At 40.3% G+C, this 17527-nt stretch overlaps 1 protein-coding gene across 1 annotated transcript; it reads right to left on the reverse strand.

Annotated features, from left to right (window-relative positions):
* Positions 1 to 10114: 10114 nt before the first annotated feature.
* Positions 10115 to 12679, reverse strand: LOC117497640 (macrophage mannose receptor 1-like). Its single transcript, XM_034149627.1, has 3 exons — positions 12388 to 12679; positions 11767 to 12120; positions 10115 to 10948 (listed from the first exon to the last, which is right to left on the reverse strand). Exons 1-3 carry the CDS (start codon positions 12677 to 12679, stop codon positions 10611 to 10613), a joined length of 984 nt encoding a protein of 327 aa, XP_034005518.1. The 3' UTR covers positions 10115 to 10610.
* Positions 12680 to 17527: the final 4848 nt, after the last annotated feature.

The raw sequence follows: 17527 nt of genomic DNA on the forward strand, positions 1-17527 counted from the left end.
GACACCAAAACACATTTTGAAACGACTTGATGTGGAATTATTTGAAACTACTGCCTGATTTCTACAAGAAAGATAGTGATAACAACCACTTATTTAACTGGTAATTATCTAGCTTCACAGATCATGTTTAAAGTAAAATATTAAATATAAATATACATATACATAATACAGTAGGATTACGGACTGATCCAGCCAGGCCATGTACAGAGCACTCAGTCAGTCGCTGTGTGGCACAAGAAGGCTCCCGGAAAGATAACATCACATTTACATGAACATCTAAAAACAGCACAACAAGAACAAAGACTGCTCTTACTAGACTTAGGAGGAAACATATCACAAGTCAAATGAGTGCCCGCTATGGTTTGCAGCACAGCTAAACAGACCTATCCCATATTTCCCTCCTATCTGAATAACTCTGCCATGGCAACAGTCACAGTGTCCACCTTTTTACAATTTGGCATTTCTGTTTTCATGTCCTTATTCTGATAAAGAGGCCTGAATACATGTTTCACCTGCTGTATATTTCATGTTTAATACAAAGCCTTTGACTTAACTTAAAGAGAACAAGATCAAAATATCTCACAACTTCATTCCTGTGTTCTCTTGGCACTTAAAAGCAGCCCAACTGTTAAATTATTATTCAAACCAACGTAGTGGTTTGAGATCTCCCAACATTTTTAATTATGAGCAAATGCTAATGCAAGGTTTGGTCTAGTAGTTCAAAGGAAGAGAAATCCTAACGCATACGATAACACTTGAATTAGAATTACTGCACACACAGGTACACAAACTCACACCAGAAGTAAACAGTGCTTTGTTTATGGATATCTTGCTTGTTTTTCTTATTCCACTTATATGTATACTGTACCTTTGAGTTTCAGAATACTCGTTGATCACTGAGACAATAAACCAAGAACTGGAGGACACACACACAGACACACACACACACACATGGGCGTAATTTCCACTGGGGACAGGGGGGACATGTCCCCCCCACTTTTCAAAATCCCATTTGTGTCCCCCCCCACTTTTTAAATGTGTTTATTATAATTTTTTTACGCAAGCGCTCATCGTCACGGAGGAGCGTCTGTGTGTGTGCGCCATAGACTGTATATATAAATGGACGTAGGGTCCGTGACGTCACCCATAGGATTCTGCAGAGTTGCCGAGAAGCCCTTAGTAGGCGGAGTCGGCCACTAACGGCTCGACAGTGACGTCTGAGTCTAACTCCCGCCTGCTCCAGCCTGCTCCAAATAAGGGCAAAGAGGCGGAGCCGAGGCGGGACCTTCTGCCTCCAGCTGGGAAGTAACAGAGCTAGCTCAAGCTAAGAAGCTAAGCTAACATGCTTCCCCATCAGCACACTGCCGTCACATTTTACGTTTCTAAGGTAAGCGGACATGAAACTATTCAGCAAAACGATAAATAATAATCTAAGTTATTGAGTTTTTAGCATAATACTTCAGAATCTTAAAATCCCTTAACGTTTGTATGCAATGTGCTAAATGCAACACTGGAATCAAGCAAATATTAATATGTTTGCATGACATTAGTTATTTATATTTTGCTATCACTTAATTATACGTTTAATACATTTAAATTAAGCTAAGGTGCATGTGATGGTAGCTAGTTAGTGCTCTTACCTGTGAGGCCTCCTCCAAACAGCATTATAACCAGACTGTATCATTAAAACTATAAGTACCAGTTCTAGATCCTTGACTTTAGACAAACAATTCAAAAGACAAAATGTATTTAAAGACCAATCTTTATTTGAAGGTGCCTCTTAACCTGGGATATTAGTTATACAGTAATAGTATTGACAATCTAAAAAAACTGAGCAACTCAACAGTTCACTTTTATATTTCTTATTGTCTAAAGCATTTATTATTTTCATTTTTCCCCTCTCATATTCAGTGTGGATGGATTGAGACAGCGTGGTGTCCAGAGAGCTGCAGAGACTTCAGGGAGAAACCTCCGTGTGATGGACGTCCAGTCTGTTGGTTTGGAGAGGACTGAGGGTCTTTCCTCTGTGAGGAGGACCAGGCCTGATGGAGGAGCCCATGCTGGGCATAGCTGATACCACCTGATCAGGCCTAGTCTGTCACTTTATTTGACTAAATGTGTTTACTTATACATTTAATAGGTGTACACCTTCTGTCCATATGTGCTTTTTTATTTAAAACATGTTTGATTAACTTTTGGTTCACATTTCAATAAATTGAATTTGTATTTATACTCCTTTTGTCCATTATTCTTACTGAAAATGTTAGATTACACATTCACATCCGACTGAAGATTGGCCCCATTTATTTGCGTTGCAAACTCTGCGGTACAAGGTACATGTTGTGAAGCTCATAAAGTGAGGCAAATAGAATTAATCAGCTGATGGAGTGTAGATGTGGAAATAGGTGCATTCGATCAGCTGACTTCACAATAAAAGTAGTTTCTTAGTGAATGTCCTGTACTGGTCTTAACATCTCATAACATCAGCTTTTAATTTTCCTCTTGGATGTTCTTCTTGACCCTCAGAGAAGGAGAACATGTTGAGTCGTGTCTTTCAGGCATGTCCTTTCCTAACAAAAATTACAGGAAACATAAAACATATTATTGCAGAACAAGTGTGTTATTTATGAAAGAGGTGTGTTTGTGTTTAGGGGCTGTAGATATCATTATTTTGTAATTGTAATGTTTTATTTTATTTCAACAGTGAGCTACAAAGACAATCAGATTATGAATGAACAGTATGACATTCATCAACATTGAAATATATTGTATTATCAAAATAATATTTAACTGTTATCAAAACTTAGTGCAACTGTAGAAGCTTGCTCTGTTCTCTCACTGAAATCATAACTTTTACCATGTTTTTTACAGACAATATTGAGAGATAAATAGCAGTTCTCACTAATAGCTTTGCCTTCAATACCTTAAATTAGAAAGCTGACAAAGTCATATTGCTTGTTAACATCTAAATGTAACCCTTTGCATGGAAAAAACCCTCAACTTCACTGATGTGTAGGTGATCTAGTATTTAGTATTGTTTAATGGAATGTATATCAGTGTATTAAAGTCAATACTTCATTTATTTAAACCAATATCTTTCTTGATTCTTTGTACAGTATGAAAAAAGAGTATTTGTACCTGTGCTGAAGTTCACTGCTGTGAGGAGTCCAGTTCTGTCTCTCACTCTCTGGTCCATCCTGTCTGCATCACCTGGAAACTTTAAACAAACAGATATATATGTAAAGAACCATGTGTACAAACAATATAACTTATTCTCTTCTGTTGAACATGTTGGATTGTGTATTGTCCGAGTCAGGGTTCTTTTTATTTTACTGTAACTTTGGAAGTTGTGTTACCAATGCTGTTTTGTTACTGTTTATTTGATACCAATTTGGTAATGCAATTAATAAAAACAACAACGTTTGGGTTCGTTCTTCAGATGACTGTGACGTTAATGTGTAAACTCAATAATGAACTCCAGCTCAACCAACCATATTGTAATATCTAAGTAATCATCTTGAAATATGACATTAATAATTGTAATATACATACATCTTATTGTGAGGTTGATTTCACATACACTACTTCGACGTTAGCTTGTCTACATACTTGAGCATAACTACCACTCGCTTACACGCAAACCCAAGCCTTAACATTCATTACGTAGCTGATTCAAATCATAAACACATAAATAAAGTACTCGAATTTCACTTACCGCAAAACGGCATTCATGCACCGTCTGTTTTAACCGCAGAGCGAGTCACAATAGTCCGATATATAAGCATGAAGAACAAACAAACACGGCCGGGATCAAGTTGTGTTCCCTGGATGAACTGAGCAGGCAGAGTCCCTGTAGCTTCACGGACGGAGCAGCTAGCAGAGAGACAAAAAGCTAACAGCAGCAGTCACTTGACAGAGCTGTCACTCAATGTGACCACGCCCTAATTTATGCAAAAACTTTAAGACCTAATATAAATAAAAGGGTCGCGTTAGAAAACAATTCACTCACAGATTCATAATCACGAAGGTGGAATCTAACTATATACATAATAAAATGTATTGGAGCCAGGGCTAGAAACGTTTTTTTTCTGCTGTGAAATTGGGCATTTTAACATTGGGGTCTATGGAAATTGCTCCTTTCTGCAGTCATCGCCTATCGGCCAATATATGAACTGCAGTTTGTGGCACTTCCGTATTGGCGTCCCGGCTCTTCCCCAGAGTTTGCCGCTTGGCACAGATGCACGACGCACGTTGGTGTGCGCGTGTGCGTGCGTGTGTGTGTGGCACGAGTGCATCTTGTGAGAGAGAGATAGAAAGAGAGAGAGAGAGAGAGACATAGAGTTACGGGGGTTGTTGTTAGCATTTGGTGCTAGCTCGGAGCTAACGGAGATTAGTAGCTGTTTCAACAATAAGGAGAGGGAGAGCTCTCTCCTGTCGGACTTTGAGAGAGAGAGAGAGAGAGAGAGAGAGAGAGAGAGAGAGAGAGAGGAGAGAGAGAGAGAGAGAGAGAGAGAGAGAGAGAGAGAGAGAGAGAGAGAGAGAGAGACGGGGAGAGAGAGAGAGACGGGGAGAGAGATATTAGTTGTATATAAAATAAGTTAAGAAATCCTTCCAATGTGTACTATAGGTCAGTACAAAAATAAAAAACACAGTTTGAAAGGGGAGTGATTAGTCAAATATGCATAAATAAAAAGAAAGAATGCAGACTAGGTAAGATAAAGATAGGAGAGAGTATATCAATGATGTGTTATTGGTTGTGAGCTTATTCTAATGTTTTTTTGAATATTGAAATATATACAGTTCTGTTTTATATGAGTGTTGAGAACTGTATCCATACATCTCTTAATGTTGCCCTCAAAGTGCACCAGATTGATGCATTCAACTTCAATTTAAAGAAAACAAATCTTCCCGGGGTGCATGCCCCGGGACCCCCCAAGAGGATGTGAGGTCATCACAAATAAAACAGGTTCACATGGATAGGATACTAGATAAATCTGCACACTCATCATATACACTACACATTTTTCTTGGATTTGTTAACACTATAGTCCCTAATATATTTGTAGAAAGGCAGGAAATGGAATTAAATTGAGAAAATGTTTCATTGCGGACATGGGCGGCGCCAGGATTTTTTTGCTGCAGTAGCTTAGCAGTTGCTATATGACAGCACGGCGTTGCTAGTTAATTTTCAAAATAAATAAACAAACAATACCAGTGGGCCAAGCACGAGCCTGTTCATATTGTAGCGTTCACCGCTATTCAAGATCACAGATCACCAGTGGCGTTTTTATATGTACTAAAGTGGTGGGGCACAAAAAACTTAGATGTCTATATATAAGCTTCTGCAGTGACGTGCAGTGAGGTTCATGGCTGGTGAGGCACTGGCACTGACTCTTCAGGTTTACAAATATTATATTTTGACCTAAACCAAAATATTATATTCAAAAGCTTTTTTTGTCTGATGCTTCGATTAATTTTAAACAGACAGTTCAACAAAAGGATACCCAAAGAATGTAATTTTATCATTTAAATATTGAATTGTTCTCTCTTAGTAAGATCCCATTTTCAAAAAATTGCGGTCTTACCTTGACTTGAAGATGAAGTCCATTTGCCTATCCTTCTGGACAAACATTTCTATGACTTTTTTGTAAAAGTCCTCCTTATCTTCTTGTAGTTTCAAAAGTCTATCATAAATCTAATCGATAGATTTATGATTCAAAAATTATAAAAGTAGGGTAGACATGTGGATGTTATCCGGCTGAACAAAACGTGCATTTATCTAACAGGTACGTTTCCCACAGATCTTATTTCGAGCTATTTTCTAAAATCCTCTGGAGAAATCTCATTGCTTTTTTGTCGAGGGAAGCCATGCTAAGCTTACTTCCTGGTTTTAGGACGCATCACTGCAGCTCTCTCGTCTCCTCTTCACACACCACACTTTTCGCGGCACACGTACTTACAGCCAATCAGCTCTGAATTATGTGAGATGACGTATGGTGGGGATGGCAGCTCAGTGCCCCTATGGTCATTATTTTTTTGACACACACAAGAGGCTTGTTTGAGACGAGCTGCGGCTCGCCTCGAAAGTAGACGAGAATAGCCGATCGCAGCCGGGGGAGGTCTCAAAAAGCTCGCCTGAAGTCGGACAGCTCGGAGTCGGCTTCTTCCTCTTCTTCTTCTTCTCTCGGTTTTTTGGCCGATTGCAAACAACTTTAAGGTGCATACCGCCACCTCCAGAGTCGGCTTGACTTGGTTTGCATTTATAAAGAATGCACAAATGTGTTTAATCGTTAATGTCAGATATGTACTAAGTAAATACATTTGTTCCTGCTCAAGATTAGATTCAACTTTATTGTTATTGCACAGATTACAGGTACTGAGACAACGAAATGCAGTTTAGCTTCTAACCAAGAGTGCAACAAGCAGTAAAGTGAAAAGTAATGTACACAATCTACAGAATAAAATATAGAATGAATTGAATGATGAATAAACAGTGAGGGGTATGAATACACTAGATATACACAGTAGCCTAGCCTAGTATGAACAGTGTGTTGTATGAATATGCTAAGATATATAAAGTATGACAACGGTAAGCAGTGCAAGTATAGTATACAAATATATAGATATTAATTTAATGATGATAAACATTGTGGAACAATGATGAAAAATGTGAATGGAAGTGGCGACGTAAAACTGACACAAAACAACGACACACTTTTGCCGAGCCAATGGAGAGTTTCATCTCCAGCACGGGGTAAAACCCACCAATGAGCGCTCAGCTTGAGATACCAGTGAGTCGTTTCCCATCAAGCATTTCGCTTCCGCAGCCCGTGGAGAGAAACTGCGCCGCCTCGCCGCGCCTCGCTCTCAAGTCTGCGGGCGTCTTTGTACCGCGAGATTTCAACGTCTCATGTAGGCGAGCCTCCTGAGCAAGTTGGACAAAATGACTAACCATCATGCAACGCACTACTGTAGCAAGACGTTGATCGCAATTGCGCAGGTCTGCGCAGGTCTCGCTTGTCTCAAACAAGCCTATTAAATAGGAAAATACTCTGAGCATGCGCAGTGTAGTTTTTACAGTCACCGTTCACTAATTAGACAGTGAGAGGGAGGGGCATGATCAGGTTTTGTCCCATATGGCTCTAAACAGCTCAATAGGCACACACTGTAGACACTAATTAGAAGAACACAGACTAAAACAGCAATGTACAGACCAATCAGATGATTAACCATGATCTTAAAATATATTTTATATATTTTTTAATTTATTTTTTGCATTTTTTGTAATCATTATTTGTAATACTTTCTGCTGACACTAGGTGGGGCTGTTCCCCACCTGCCCCTAATGACCAGTCGCCACTGCAGATCACGAGCCTTCAATGTCGAAAACGTTCTCTTTATTTTATGGTATTGACGGCCACAGCCACTCCTTACAAAGCCAATCAATAGTATAACACTCATTATGACTTTTCCCCACACTCGAACACAACTCCTACCGTCTCGTACTCCCTACACCAGGGGTGTCAAACTCAATTTCATCGCGGGCCACATCAGCATTATGGTTGCCCTCAAAGGGCCGGTTGTAATTTTAACACTATATAAATATACATATATAAATATCAAAATAATGTTTTATACTGTATAACAATATTGCCTCTGCATTGGAGTATTATTGGTTTTGGCAATAACTACGTCTGAAAGCACATGGTTGTGCATTAATGTATTGTGCACGTAGACACAAAAATACTGTATGTGGGCTCAGACTAACATTTCACTCTCTTACTGTTACATAAATCCCATGAATTTATGAAATTTAGTTAGCCTCATCATATCTTATCAAAAAGAGATACAATGTTTGTGAAATCTATTTTTTGTGAATAATAAAGTATTTTTCTTTTGTATATCAAGCATTATTTAAGTAGGCTATATTTCATTTGAATTCAGCAATAATATTTTAATAGTCTGAAAGCCAAGACTTTGAGAACCCCCTGTCCCAGATCCTGCTGTGTTACTATCACCTGTCACTCACTATTTCAGTAAGCAGTGAGTGGGGGGGGGGGGCGGCGGCGTGTTGAGGAGGAACAGAGTGAGAGGGGACAGGGATCGCGGAAGTTTTCCTCCTTCCTTTACAAACTTTACACAAGTATTTATAAGTATTTATCGTCTGAATATAGCAAAAAGACGTTCATACTCTGCAAGCCAAGACCTCATATATTTTAATCAACCAGAAACCGGAAATAACCGTAACGCGAGTTTTTCTAAAACATAATAAATCCATGTGTGTCTCTGAGCCGCAGCAACACCGACTGATTCTTAAAGAGCGGGTCATTCTGTCTGTTTGTTCTGGGACTGGAGTTGCTTGTCTCGGTTGCTGAAGCAGACTTTGCTCCGTGTTTGGTGTCTCTGTGCCGCTGTAAATTATGTTCCTTCAACTCTGTGTCACTCACAGTCACACACTGGTCACTCACCGCCTCAGAGTGCCGCTGCTGATAGGAAGTCGCTTCAGTGCGCACGTCACAAAACGAAATGCATTTTGGGACATGCTGTTTATGGGCAACGTGCTTAAACGGCATGTAACCGTATAATAAACTGTTTATATTCTTTGCGAGCTCTCGCGGGCCACATAAAATGACGTGGCGGGCCACATTTGGCCCGCGGGCCTTGAGTTTGACACGTCTGCCCTACACACACACCGGAAAACGCACACACACACCTGGAAGGGGCGGTCTCTCCCTAACTCCCACCAACAACATTACCTAAATAACTTTACAAATGTACTAAACTGTGCACATCTGATAACTGAAATAACTATTAACTTGGACACGCTACAATATTATCATTAATATTTACATTAAAACATTCCTTTGACACTTATAACATTACTTTGCAAGGTAAGCACAACCAAAATAAGTTTGTAAAAGCAGAATTCGAACACTGTTTCTGTGCTCCTACAATATTTGTGTATAATACCATTACACCCTAAGCGTACACAATAGCGATCGTTCACTGTTTCAACTGGCATGCTGTGGCATTTAACCTCATCACCACACCGCAAACAGACAGACACACACACACAAACACACACGCACACACACACACACACACACACACACACACACACACACACACACACACACACACACACACACACACACACACACACACACACACACACACACACACACACACACACACACACACACACACAGGGTTGTCCGTTGGAGATCGCGGCCGTTTACGCTGTGAGAAATCTTTCCATTTTCGATCTGTGTTCACATACTGAGAATTATAACAACATTAGCCGAGTAACAGTTCGCGCTTTAACTTACAATGACCCCTGATAGATCTCGCGAGAATGTGTATAAATATATATAGATACATTTTCATAACAAAACAATGGGGTTGCTAAGCCGTTGCTAGGCCAATTGTTGGAGTTGCTATAGCAACACCCAGCTACCCCCTGGCGCCGCCCCTGATTGCGGAGGACCCCCTGTTTTGTGTCCCCCCCACTTCTCAAACCAAAGTTACACCCTTGCACACACACACACACACGCACGCACGCACGCACGCACGCACACATACATACATACACACACACACACACACACACACACACACACATACAAACACATTATATGATGGATACCCGAACAAATGTAAAATGTCATGCCATAGTTGGTCATTAATATATTGTTATCGTCCAATGGATCATTTATTTCTAGCAGTTGTTCTTGAATCACTGTTCTTATAGTTTGCAAATCTCAACGACAGCAGGCACCAACAGAAGAGCTGGTTCAAGTGCGTCCTCTAGTGTTGAAAGATAACCACAACAACAAAAACATCTTCCACTTCGATGACTAATTCCTGTTTACTTTGGGTGCATTTTGACAAGCTGCATATTCACTCTAAAAAATCACGAACTACATCTCTCAGTGAACTCAGACACAGTCCTCATTATGTAGTTTGATTTGTAAGAATGACAGCTATGGAGAAATCCTTTTCAATTTCATACCCATACTTATATATGTGTTTACTGTCAAATAAGCACCTCTTATGTAAATGTAAAACATGACTATTTAAAGCCAGTGGACGAAAGAACAACACCTTGTTTTTGGCTCAGATCGTTTATTCAGTTTTAGACAATTAAACATCCAGTTAAAACTCCATTAAGGTAAATATGACAAAAATAGTGATACACATATTATAACCATCACCACATTTCAACCAAAACGTAAACAAATTCTGAAAAGCAAAACATAATAGATTTGTCTTTTTATATATTTCTTTCTCTTAAACATAAAAGACAACAATTCAAATGAAGATTACAGGTTTCACACTTTAAGAGGATAAATAAACATGTACTCTATGAATAACTACTACAACAAAAACATATCAAGTAATTCAGATGTTCACAGAGGCAAACACATGTTACATTTAGTGTCGCCCCATTTTCTCAATTTCTAATCCTCAGTTAGTAATCTGTTAGTAATTTAGTTTCTCCCCTCTTCAGGTTGTGATTTCTATATTTGAACTAGAGCCATTCAATAAACCCAGAGAGCAGACACATATTAGAGAAGAGTGAGCTTGTTGCAGTAAATATACCAATGGGTTTACTTAGCGCAGATGAAATGAAACTTTTTATGGTCAGCCTTTGTGTACCACTCTCCATCTCTCTCCATGACTCCAGCCATGCCACACTGCTCATCCATGTTGTCTTGGGCCCAGTTGTGATAGCAGACCAGACGATCAATGACCCAGAGCCACAGATCCATTGTGCAGGTGTAGCGCATTCCCAGCCAGACGAACTCAGTGTCGGCCATCTTGGCTCTCTCTTGGACCCATCTCTGCTGGTGACTGTCAGTGATGGAGACCAGGTCATGGTGGTTCTCTCTGCAGTAAGTCAGGGCCTCATCCCAAGTCTTACTCTCATTGATCAGGATCACTTTGTCTGGCAATGAAATTGATTAATTTTTTTATTGGGGTAACTATTTATTGCAGACTCTCAACTGTAATAATATAGAACCTTTCTTACAATAATCCTTGTGTTTTTTAAATAAATAAAAGTCCCCACAAAAAAGAAGTAAATTAGATACAAATGGTAAGGAAATATAAGTCCAGAAATGACGTGGCACCTTATGTAAAAGCCAGGTTAAAAAGATGCGTCTTAAAGGTAGGGTAGGTAAGTTTGAGAAACCGGCTCGAGATCGCTAGAATTTGAAAATACACAACCGGAGAAAATCTGCCACTTCCTCACAGAGCCCCTCCTCCAACACACACGAACGCGCACATGACCAATGAGGGCACGAGATAAGTTTGTGCACAGATGGAAGGCTGACAGGCAGGTAGGCCATCCAGTTATTTTAGCCGGGCCGGCTCAGATGATTGGTCGTGCTTTTTACAGTACTACAGCTTCCACAGATGATGTTTATTTATGGATTTTTTGTCAAAGCACTTCAGATATTAATTGCTATCGGGATGTTAAGAGCATTCCATGGAATATAACAAAAAGTGTACCTCGAGCCGGTTTCTCAAACTTACCTACCCTACCTTTAAGGACAAAAACATGTCTAAATGATATTCAAACTTTAAGTAGTAAGAATATTATATTCACAGTCTATCGTAAGATTAAGGACAGAATCCAGATCATTAATACTGTGTATATTAAACATAATTTCACAACTAAAGGATATTCAACATGAATGTAAAAATATATAACTGAAGACATGAAATAAGAATACTTTACTTATAGACTTTTGCAAAACTCACCGTCATAGCAGTAGAAGGGTTTTTGATCTGTGCAGATGTCGGAGCTCCATTTTCCATTTGACGTAGTCATAGCACAAGTCTTTGAGGCTACATCTTTAAATGAGTCCAGATCCCAGTGTCTGAAAGAGAAATTCTTCCCATCTGACCAGCTCCAGATCTCTCTGAACAGGCCGATCCACAACAACTTATCTGGATTTGAGGAGTCAGGACAGCTTTGCTGATCGTTGAATTCAACTGAATTGATATTTTCAAGTCCACTGACCAGGTCTGTGTGATGTTCTCTGCAGTAGCTCTGAGCCTGAAGCCAGTTCAGTTCAGGTTCATCAATTACAAAGTATTTCTGTTCCCCTGTTTCTGTGTGAACGAAAAGACACATTTTACTTTTGGTATAATAATGTAGATTGAATAATCAAAAAATAGGCCTTAACTTTACCATTACAATGTATTTAAACAAGTAGAATTGTATCAAAGTTACCAATAATGTTATGTTTAAGGTGAAAAGCAAAAATGTTTTTCAATTTAATTTAACTCTACACACGTGTACAACACATGAGTTATCTGTCAACTATTGTTACACACTATGATATGATTTATATAGCGTTAATAATTACATATACTCACCATTGTAGCAGATGAACTTGCGTTTAAGAGAACAATGGACATCGTACCATTTTTTCAAAGGTATATACATCACCACACAGTTCTCAGGATTGACACCTTCATTGCTCGGCTGTTTTCGACCGTCATTTGTAGCCCATTCTGGCGCACATCCTGGTTCACATTCTGTAGGATTGTACTTCTCCCCCGGCAGAGACCAGTGCCACTCTTTGATATCTCTTTCATTGATGCTCCTCAGTCCAATCCAGGCGCCTGTAGTCTGTGAAGAGTTAGTCAGTCTCTCCACGTCTCTCATGTCAGACACTGTGGCCAGGTCAGTGAAATGCTCTCTGCAATAACTCTGGGCTTCCTCCCAGGTCTTTCCCTCTTGAATGAAGTGGTACTCAGAGGTGACATGTGAAGAAGGAACACTGACCTAAAAACAGAGACCATTCTGCAGTGATGGAGCTGACAGTATGACAAGCACCTGATCATTAAATCAAACTCATGAGTACTAAAATCACCCCCACTTCTTACATCGTCCCCTTCATCTTAATGGAGCTCTGAGGACACTTATTTCACGTTTTATTGTTATGAGCTGTTTCATGACTCCAGATGTGATATCAGTTACAAATCTGATAAGATGATCCACTTACCCATCAGAATCAGCACGAACTGAATCCACTGCATCTTTGCTCTGTTAGATGAAAGCCATATTGTTATTGATCATTGATAAATCGTATAAATGATTTCAGTTACATTTAAATTATTTTGAACACCTAATGTTTCAGTTAAATTAACACAAACACAGACTGCACCACTCGCTTCTGTGCAGTAGTTTAATGAAGATGTAAATGTAGAGAAAATGCAAATTTAGAGCAACACCAGCAGTAACATACGGAGCCCCTAAAGCAGGGGTGTCAAACTAACTATCAGCATTATGGTTGGCCTCAAAGGGCCGGTTGTAACTTTAACACTATATAAATATACATATATCAATTAATATTTTATATAACAATATTGCCTCTGCATTGGAGTATTATTGGTTTTGGCAATAACAACGTCTGAAAGCACATCAAGGTTCAAGGTTCAAGGTTCTTTATTGTCAATCTGACATAGCTACAGAGTAATTATGCAGTTGAAAATCTTATGTCACAGGCTTCTCCAACAATGCAACATAATAACATAACATAATAACAATAAGAGCAAGAGCAATACAAAAATAATAATAGTTATAAAAATGAAATAAAGTTATGATGTGGAATAGTGCAGTACGAGTCTATATACAAGTTATTGGAATGATATATATATATTAGGTATTAGATACATACTACTGAGTAGCAGTTGAATGTTTGAAGTTGTTTCAACAGTTCAATTTTTTAACAGTCTCACTGCCCGCGGGAAGAAACTGTCTCCGAATCTTCTTGTCCTTGCCCGGATGCTGCGGTAACGTCTGCCAGACGGCAACAGAAAGAACAGTTTGTGGCTGGGGTGATGGGGGTCTTTGATAATCCGTAGTGATTTCTTCCTGAGCCGCTGGGAGTAAAGGTCCTCCATGGATGGCAGCTCCGTCCTGGTGATGTGCTGTGCAGTTTTCACCACCCTCTGTAAAGCCTTACGATCGAGGTCGGTGCAGCTGCCGTACCAGGCCGTCATGCTGCCAGTGAGGATACTCTCTATGGTGCACCTGTAGAAGTTGCAGAGTATCCTGGAATCCATTTTGAACCTCCTCAACCTGCGGAGGAAGAAGAGCCGCTGTCGAGCTTTCTTGGTGATGGTGGTGGTGTGAAGAGACCATGTCAGGTCCTCAGTGATGTGGACCCCAAGGAACCTGAAGCTTTTGACTCTCTCCACCGTAGTCCCATTGATGGCGATGGGGGCGTGTCCCTCTCCCTGCTGCTTCCTGTAGTCCACAATCAGCTCCTTTGTTTTGCTGATGTTGAGATGGAGGTTGTTCTCCTGGCACCAAGATGTCAGGTTTTCGACCTCCTCTCTGTACGCCGTCTCGTCATCGTCTGTGATCTGGCCGATGACGGTCGTGTCATCAGCAAACTTCACGATGGTGTTGGAGCTGTGTGTGGCCACGCAGTCGTGGGTGAACAGGGAGTAGAGGAGAGGGCTGAGCACGCAGCCTTGAGGGGCACCGGTGTTAAGAATCAGGGTGGAGGATGTGATGTTTCCCACCCGCACTGCCTGGGGTCTGCCCGTCAGGAAGTTCAGGATCCAGTCGCAGAGGGCGCTGTTGAGCCCGAGGTCTCTGAGCTTGATGGCCAGCTTGGAGGGCACAATGGTGTTGAATGCTGAACTGTAGTCAATGAACAGCATTCTCACATATGTGTTCCTGTTCTTCGGGTCCAGGTGTGAGAGGGCAGTGTGGAGGGTGAGGGCTATGGCGTCGTCTGTGGACCTGTTTGCTCTGTAGGCAAACTGCAGGGGGTCCAGAGATTCAGGGAGGGAGGAGGTGATGAATAATTTGACTAACCGCTCAAAGCACTTCATTATGATGGAGGTGAGTGCTACTGGGCGGTAGTCGTTGGGGCAGGTGATGATTGTCTTTTTGGGGACAGGAATGATGGTGGAGTGTTTAAGACATGTGGGGACTACAGACTGCAGCAGGGACCTGTTGAAGATGTCTGTGAACACCTCTGCCAGCTGAACTGCACACACCCTGAGAACACGGCCAGGGATGCCATCAGGTCCAGGAGCCTTGTGTGGGTTAACCCTTTTAAAGGATTTACACACATCTGCCCTATTTAAAACAAAAGGGCAGTGTAGCTCCTGGTCCCTCTGTACCTCCACAGCCTGGCTGCTCTCAAAGCGTGCAAAAAAACTGTTTAGCTCATCTGGGAGAGATGCGCACGCAGACACTCCCGCAGCACCCCCCGCTGCTCCTTTGTAGTCAGTCATTGTCCTTAGTCCCGCCCACATATTCCTAGTGTTACAGCCTTTGAAGTCAGATTCCACCTTCTCTTTGTACTGTCTCTTTGCATTTTTTATTGCTCTCCGGAGATCATACCTAGACTTCCTGTACTCCTCCAAATCTCCCGCTGTGTGCGCGAGAGTGCGCGCTTTCAGTTTGCCGCGCACCTCACCGTTTACCCAGGGCTTTTGATTTGGGAATGTCCGTACAGAAACCTTCGGTACCACGTCATCGATGCATTTCCCAATGTAGCAGATGACAGCGTCCGTGTGTGTGTTGATGTTATTGTCCTCAAACACACTCCACATGGTTGTGCATCGATATATTGTGCACGTAGACACAAAAATACGGTGGGCTCAGACTAACATTTCACTCTCTTACTGTTACATAAATCCCATGAATTTATGAAATGTAGTTAGCCTCATCATATCTCATCAAACAGAGATACAATTTTAGTGTAATATAATTTGTTGTGAATAATAAAGTTTTGTTTTTTAATATCAAGCATTATTTAAGAAGGCTATATTTTTATTTGAATTCAGCAATAATATTTTAATAGTCTGAAAGCCAAGACTTTGAGAACCCCCTGTCCCAGGAGGAACAGAGTGAGAGGGGGGGTTGGGATCGCGGAAGTTTTCCTCCTTCCTTTACAAACTTTACACAAGTATATAAGTATTTATCGTCTGAATATAGCAAAAAGCCGTTCACTGGAGTTGCTTGTCTCGGTTGCTGAAGCAGACTTTGCTCCGTGTTTGGTGTCTCTGTGCCGCTGCAACTTCTGTTCCTTCAGCTCTGTGTCACTCACACACTGGTCACTGCCTCAGAGTGCCGCTGCTGATAGGAAGTCGCTTCAGTGCGCATGTCACAAAACGAGATGCATTTTGGGACATGTAGTTTATGGGCCGTATAATAACCGTATAATAAACTGTTTATTCTTTGCGAGCTCTCGCGGGCCTAATCAAATGAGGCCGCGGGGGCCTTGAGTTTGACACCCCTGCCCTAAAGGGACAACAACAAAAAGTCGGGATAACGAGACACTAACCCGTTATCCTGAAATGTTTCTCTCTTTTTTTTTCCTTTTCATGTCATTTTCATTTTGCACATGAAAAAGTCTAATATATCATATTCCAATCACTTGTATATAGACTGTTATTGCACTATTTCATACATTTACTATTTTTCTTTTTGTATTTACTTGCACAATTGTTTTCAGTTTTTCAGTTTTATTGTGTTGCACTGTTGGAGGAGCCTGTGACCTAAGATTTTCATCGTCATAACTACACTGTAGCTATGTACGTATGACAAATAAAAGCCTTGAACCTTGAACTATTTGAATGAAACATGCAAACACCAGATAGAAACTAAACAATAACAGTATAGTGCCGTACAACAACACTGACTTTTTATGTTTTTTTTGTCAAGGCCATTATATTTTTGTGGTTCTATATTTTTTTGTTTATTTATTCACATGTAGCCTACTCCTACTATCAGAAACATACACTATGTTTTAGGTGTGGGTGAGGCTTTATGGGTTCTTTAACCCGAACAGAGAAGTAAACTGAAATAAAAGCTTAATTAAATTGTGTATCGTTGCTTTTATAAGCCCGATTTCAAGATGTGTGATCATTACTTTATTATGGGTAAACTAACTATAATGAAAATTATATTTTGTTTATTTGAACTGAGAGTGAGATTGCTGTGTATACACATCGTCTCCAATAACACATTTAAGATTTACCACCGTGTTTTAAAGCAGGAAAATAGTGGGTTTTACAGCCCTGAGTAATGTCTACGGGACAGGCTGCATACATCGCCCACAAAGCTCTAAAAACCTAACATGAACCTGAAAGGTAAAACTCAGGGCAAAAAATGTCCACTAGACTCAGACTAAATGTTTTGTTTTCATTATAAATGTCCAGCGTTCTTGGTAAAGTGCCAACTTTTGTAAAATTATTTTTTTGTTTGTTTATGATTCAAAATGAAACATTGAGATTGTAATACAAATACATAAAATATTCCAGTTGATTTCAAGAGAAACAAATGATTTAAGGGAATAAATGAACATAATAGGGTTTTAGATTTCATTGCTTCTGATTGAGATGGTAAGGGGGACGAGCTAGCGCTGTGATCTAGAATGCAAAGCTCGCTTGTTTCCAATCCCGAGAGTTGTCCATCCTCGCCTGAAACAGACGATTAGTGCCATGAGTTAGTGAAGCAAATTACAGAAACACTGCACAGTTATTC

The sequence above is a fragment of the Trematomus bernacchii genome, unplaced genomic scaffold, assembly GCF_902827165.1.
Source record: "Trematomus bernacchii unplaced genomic scaffold, fTreBer1.1, whole genome shotgun sequence".
Lineage (NCBI taxonomy): Eukaryota > Metazoa > Chordata > Actinopteri > Perciformes > Nototheniidae > Trematomus > Trematomus bernacchii.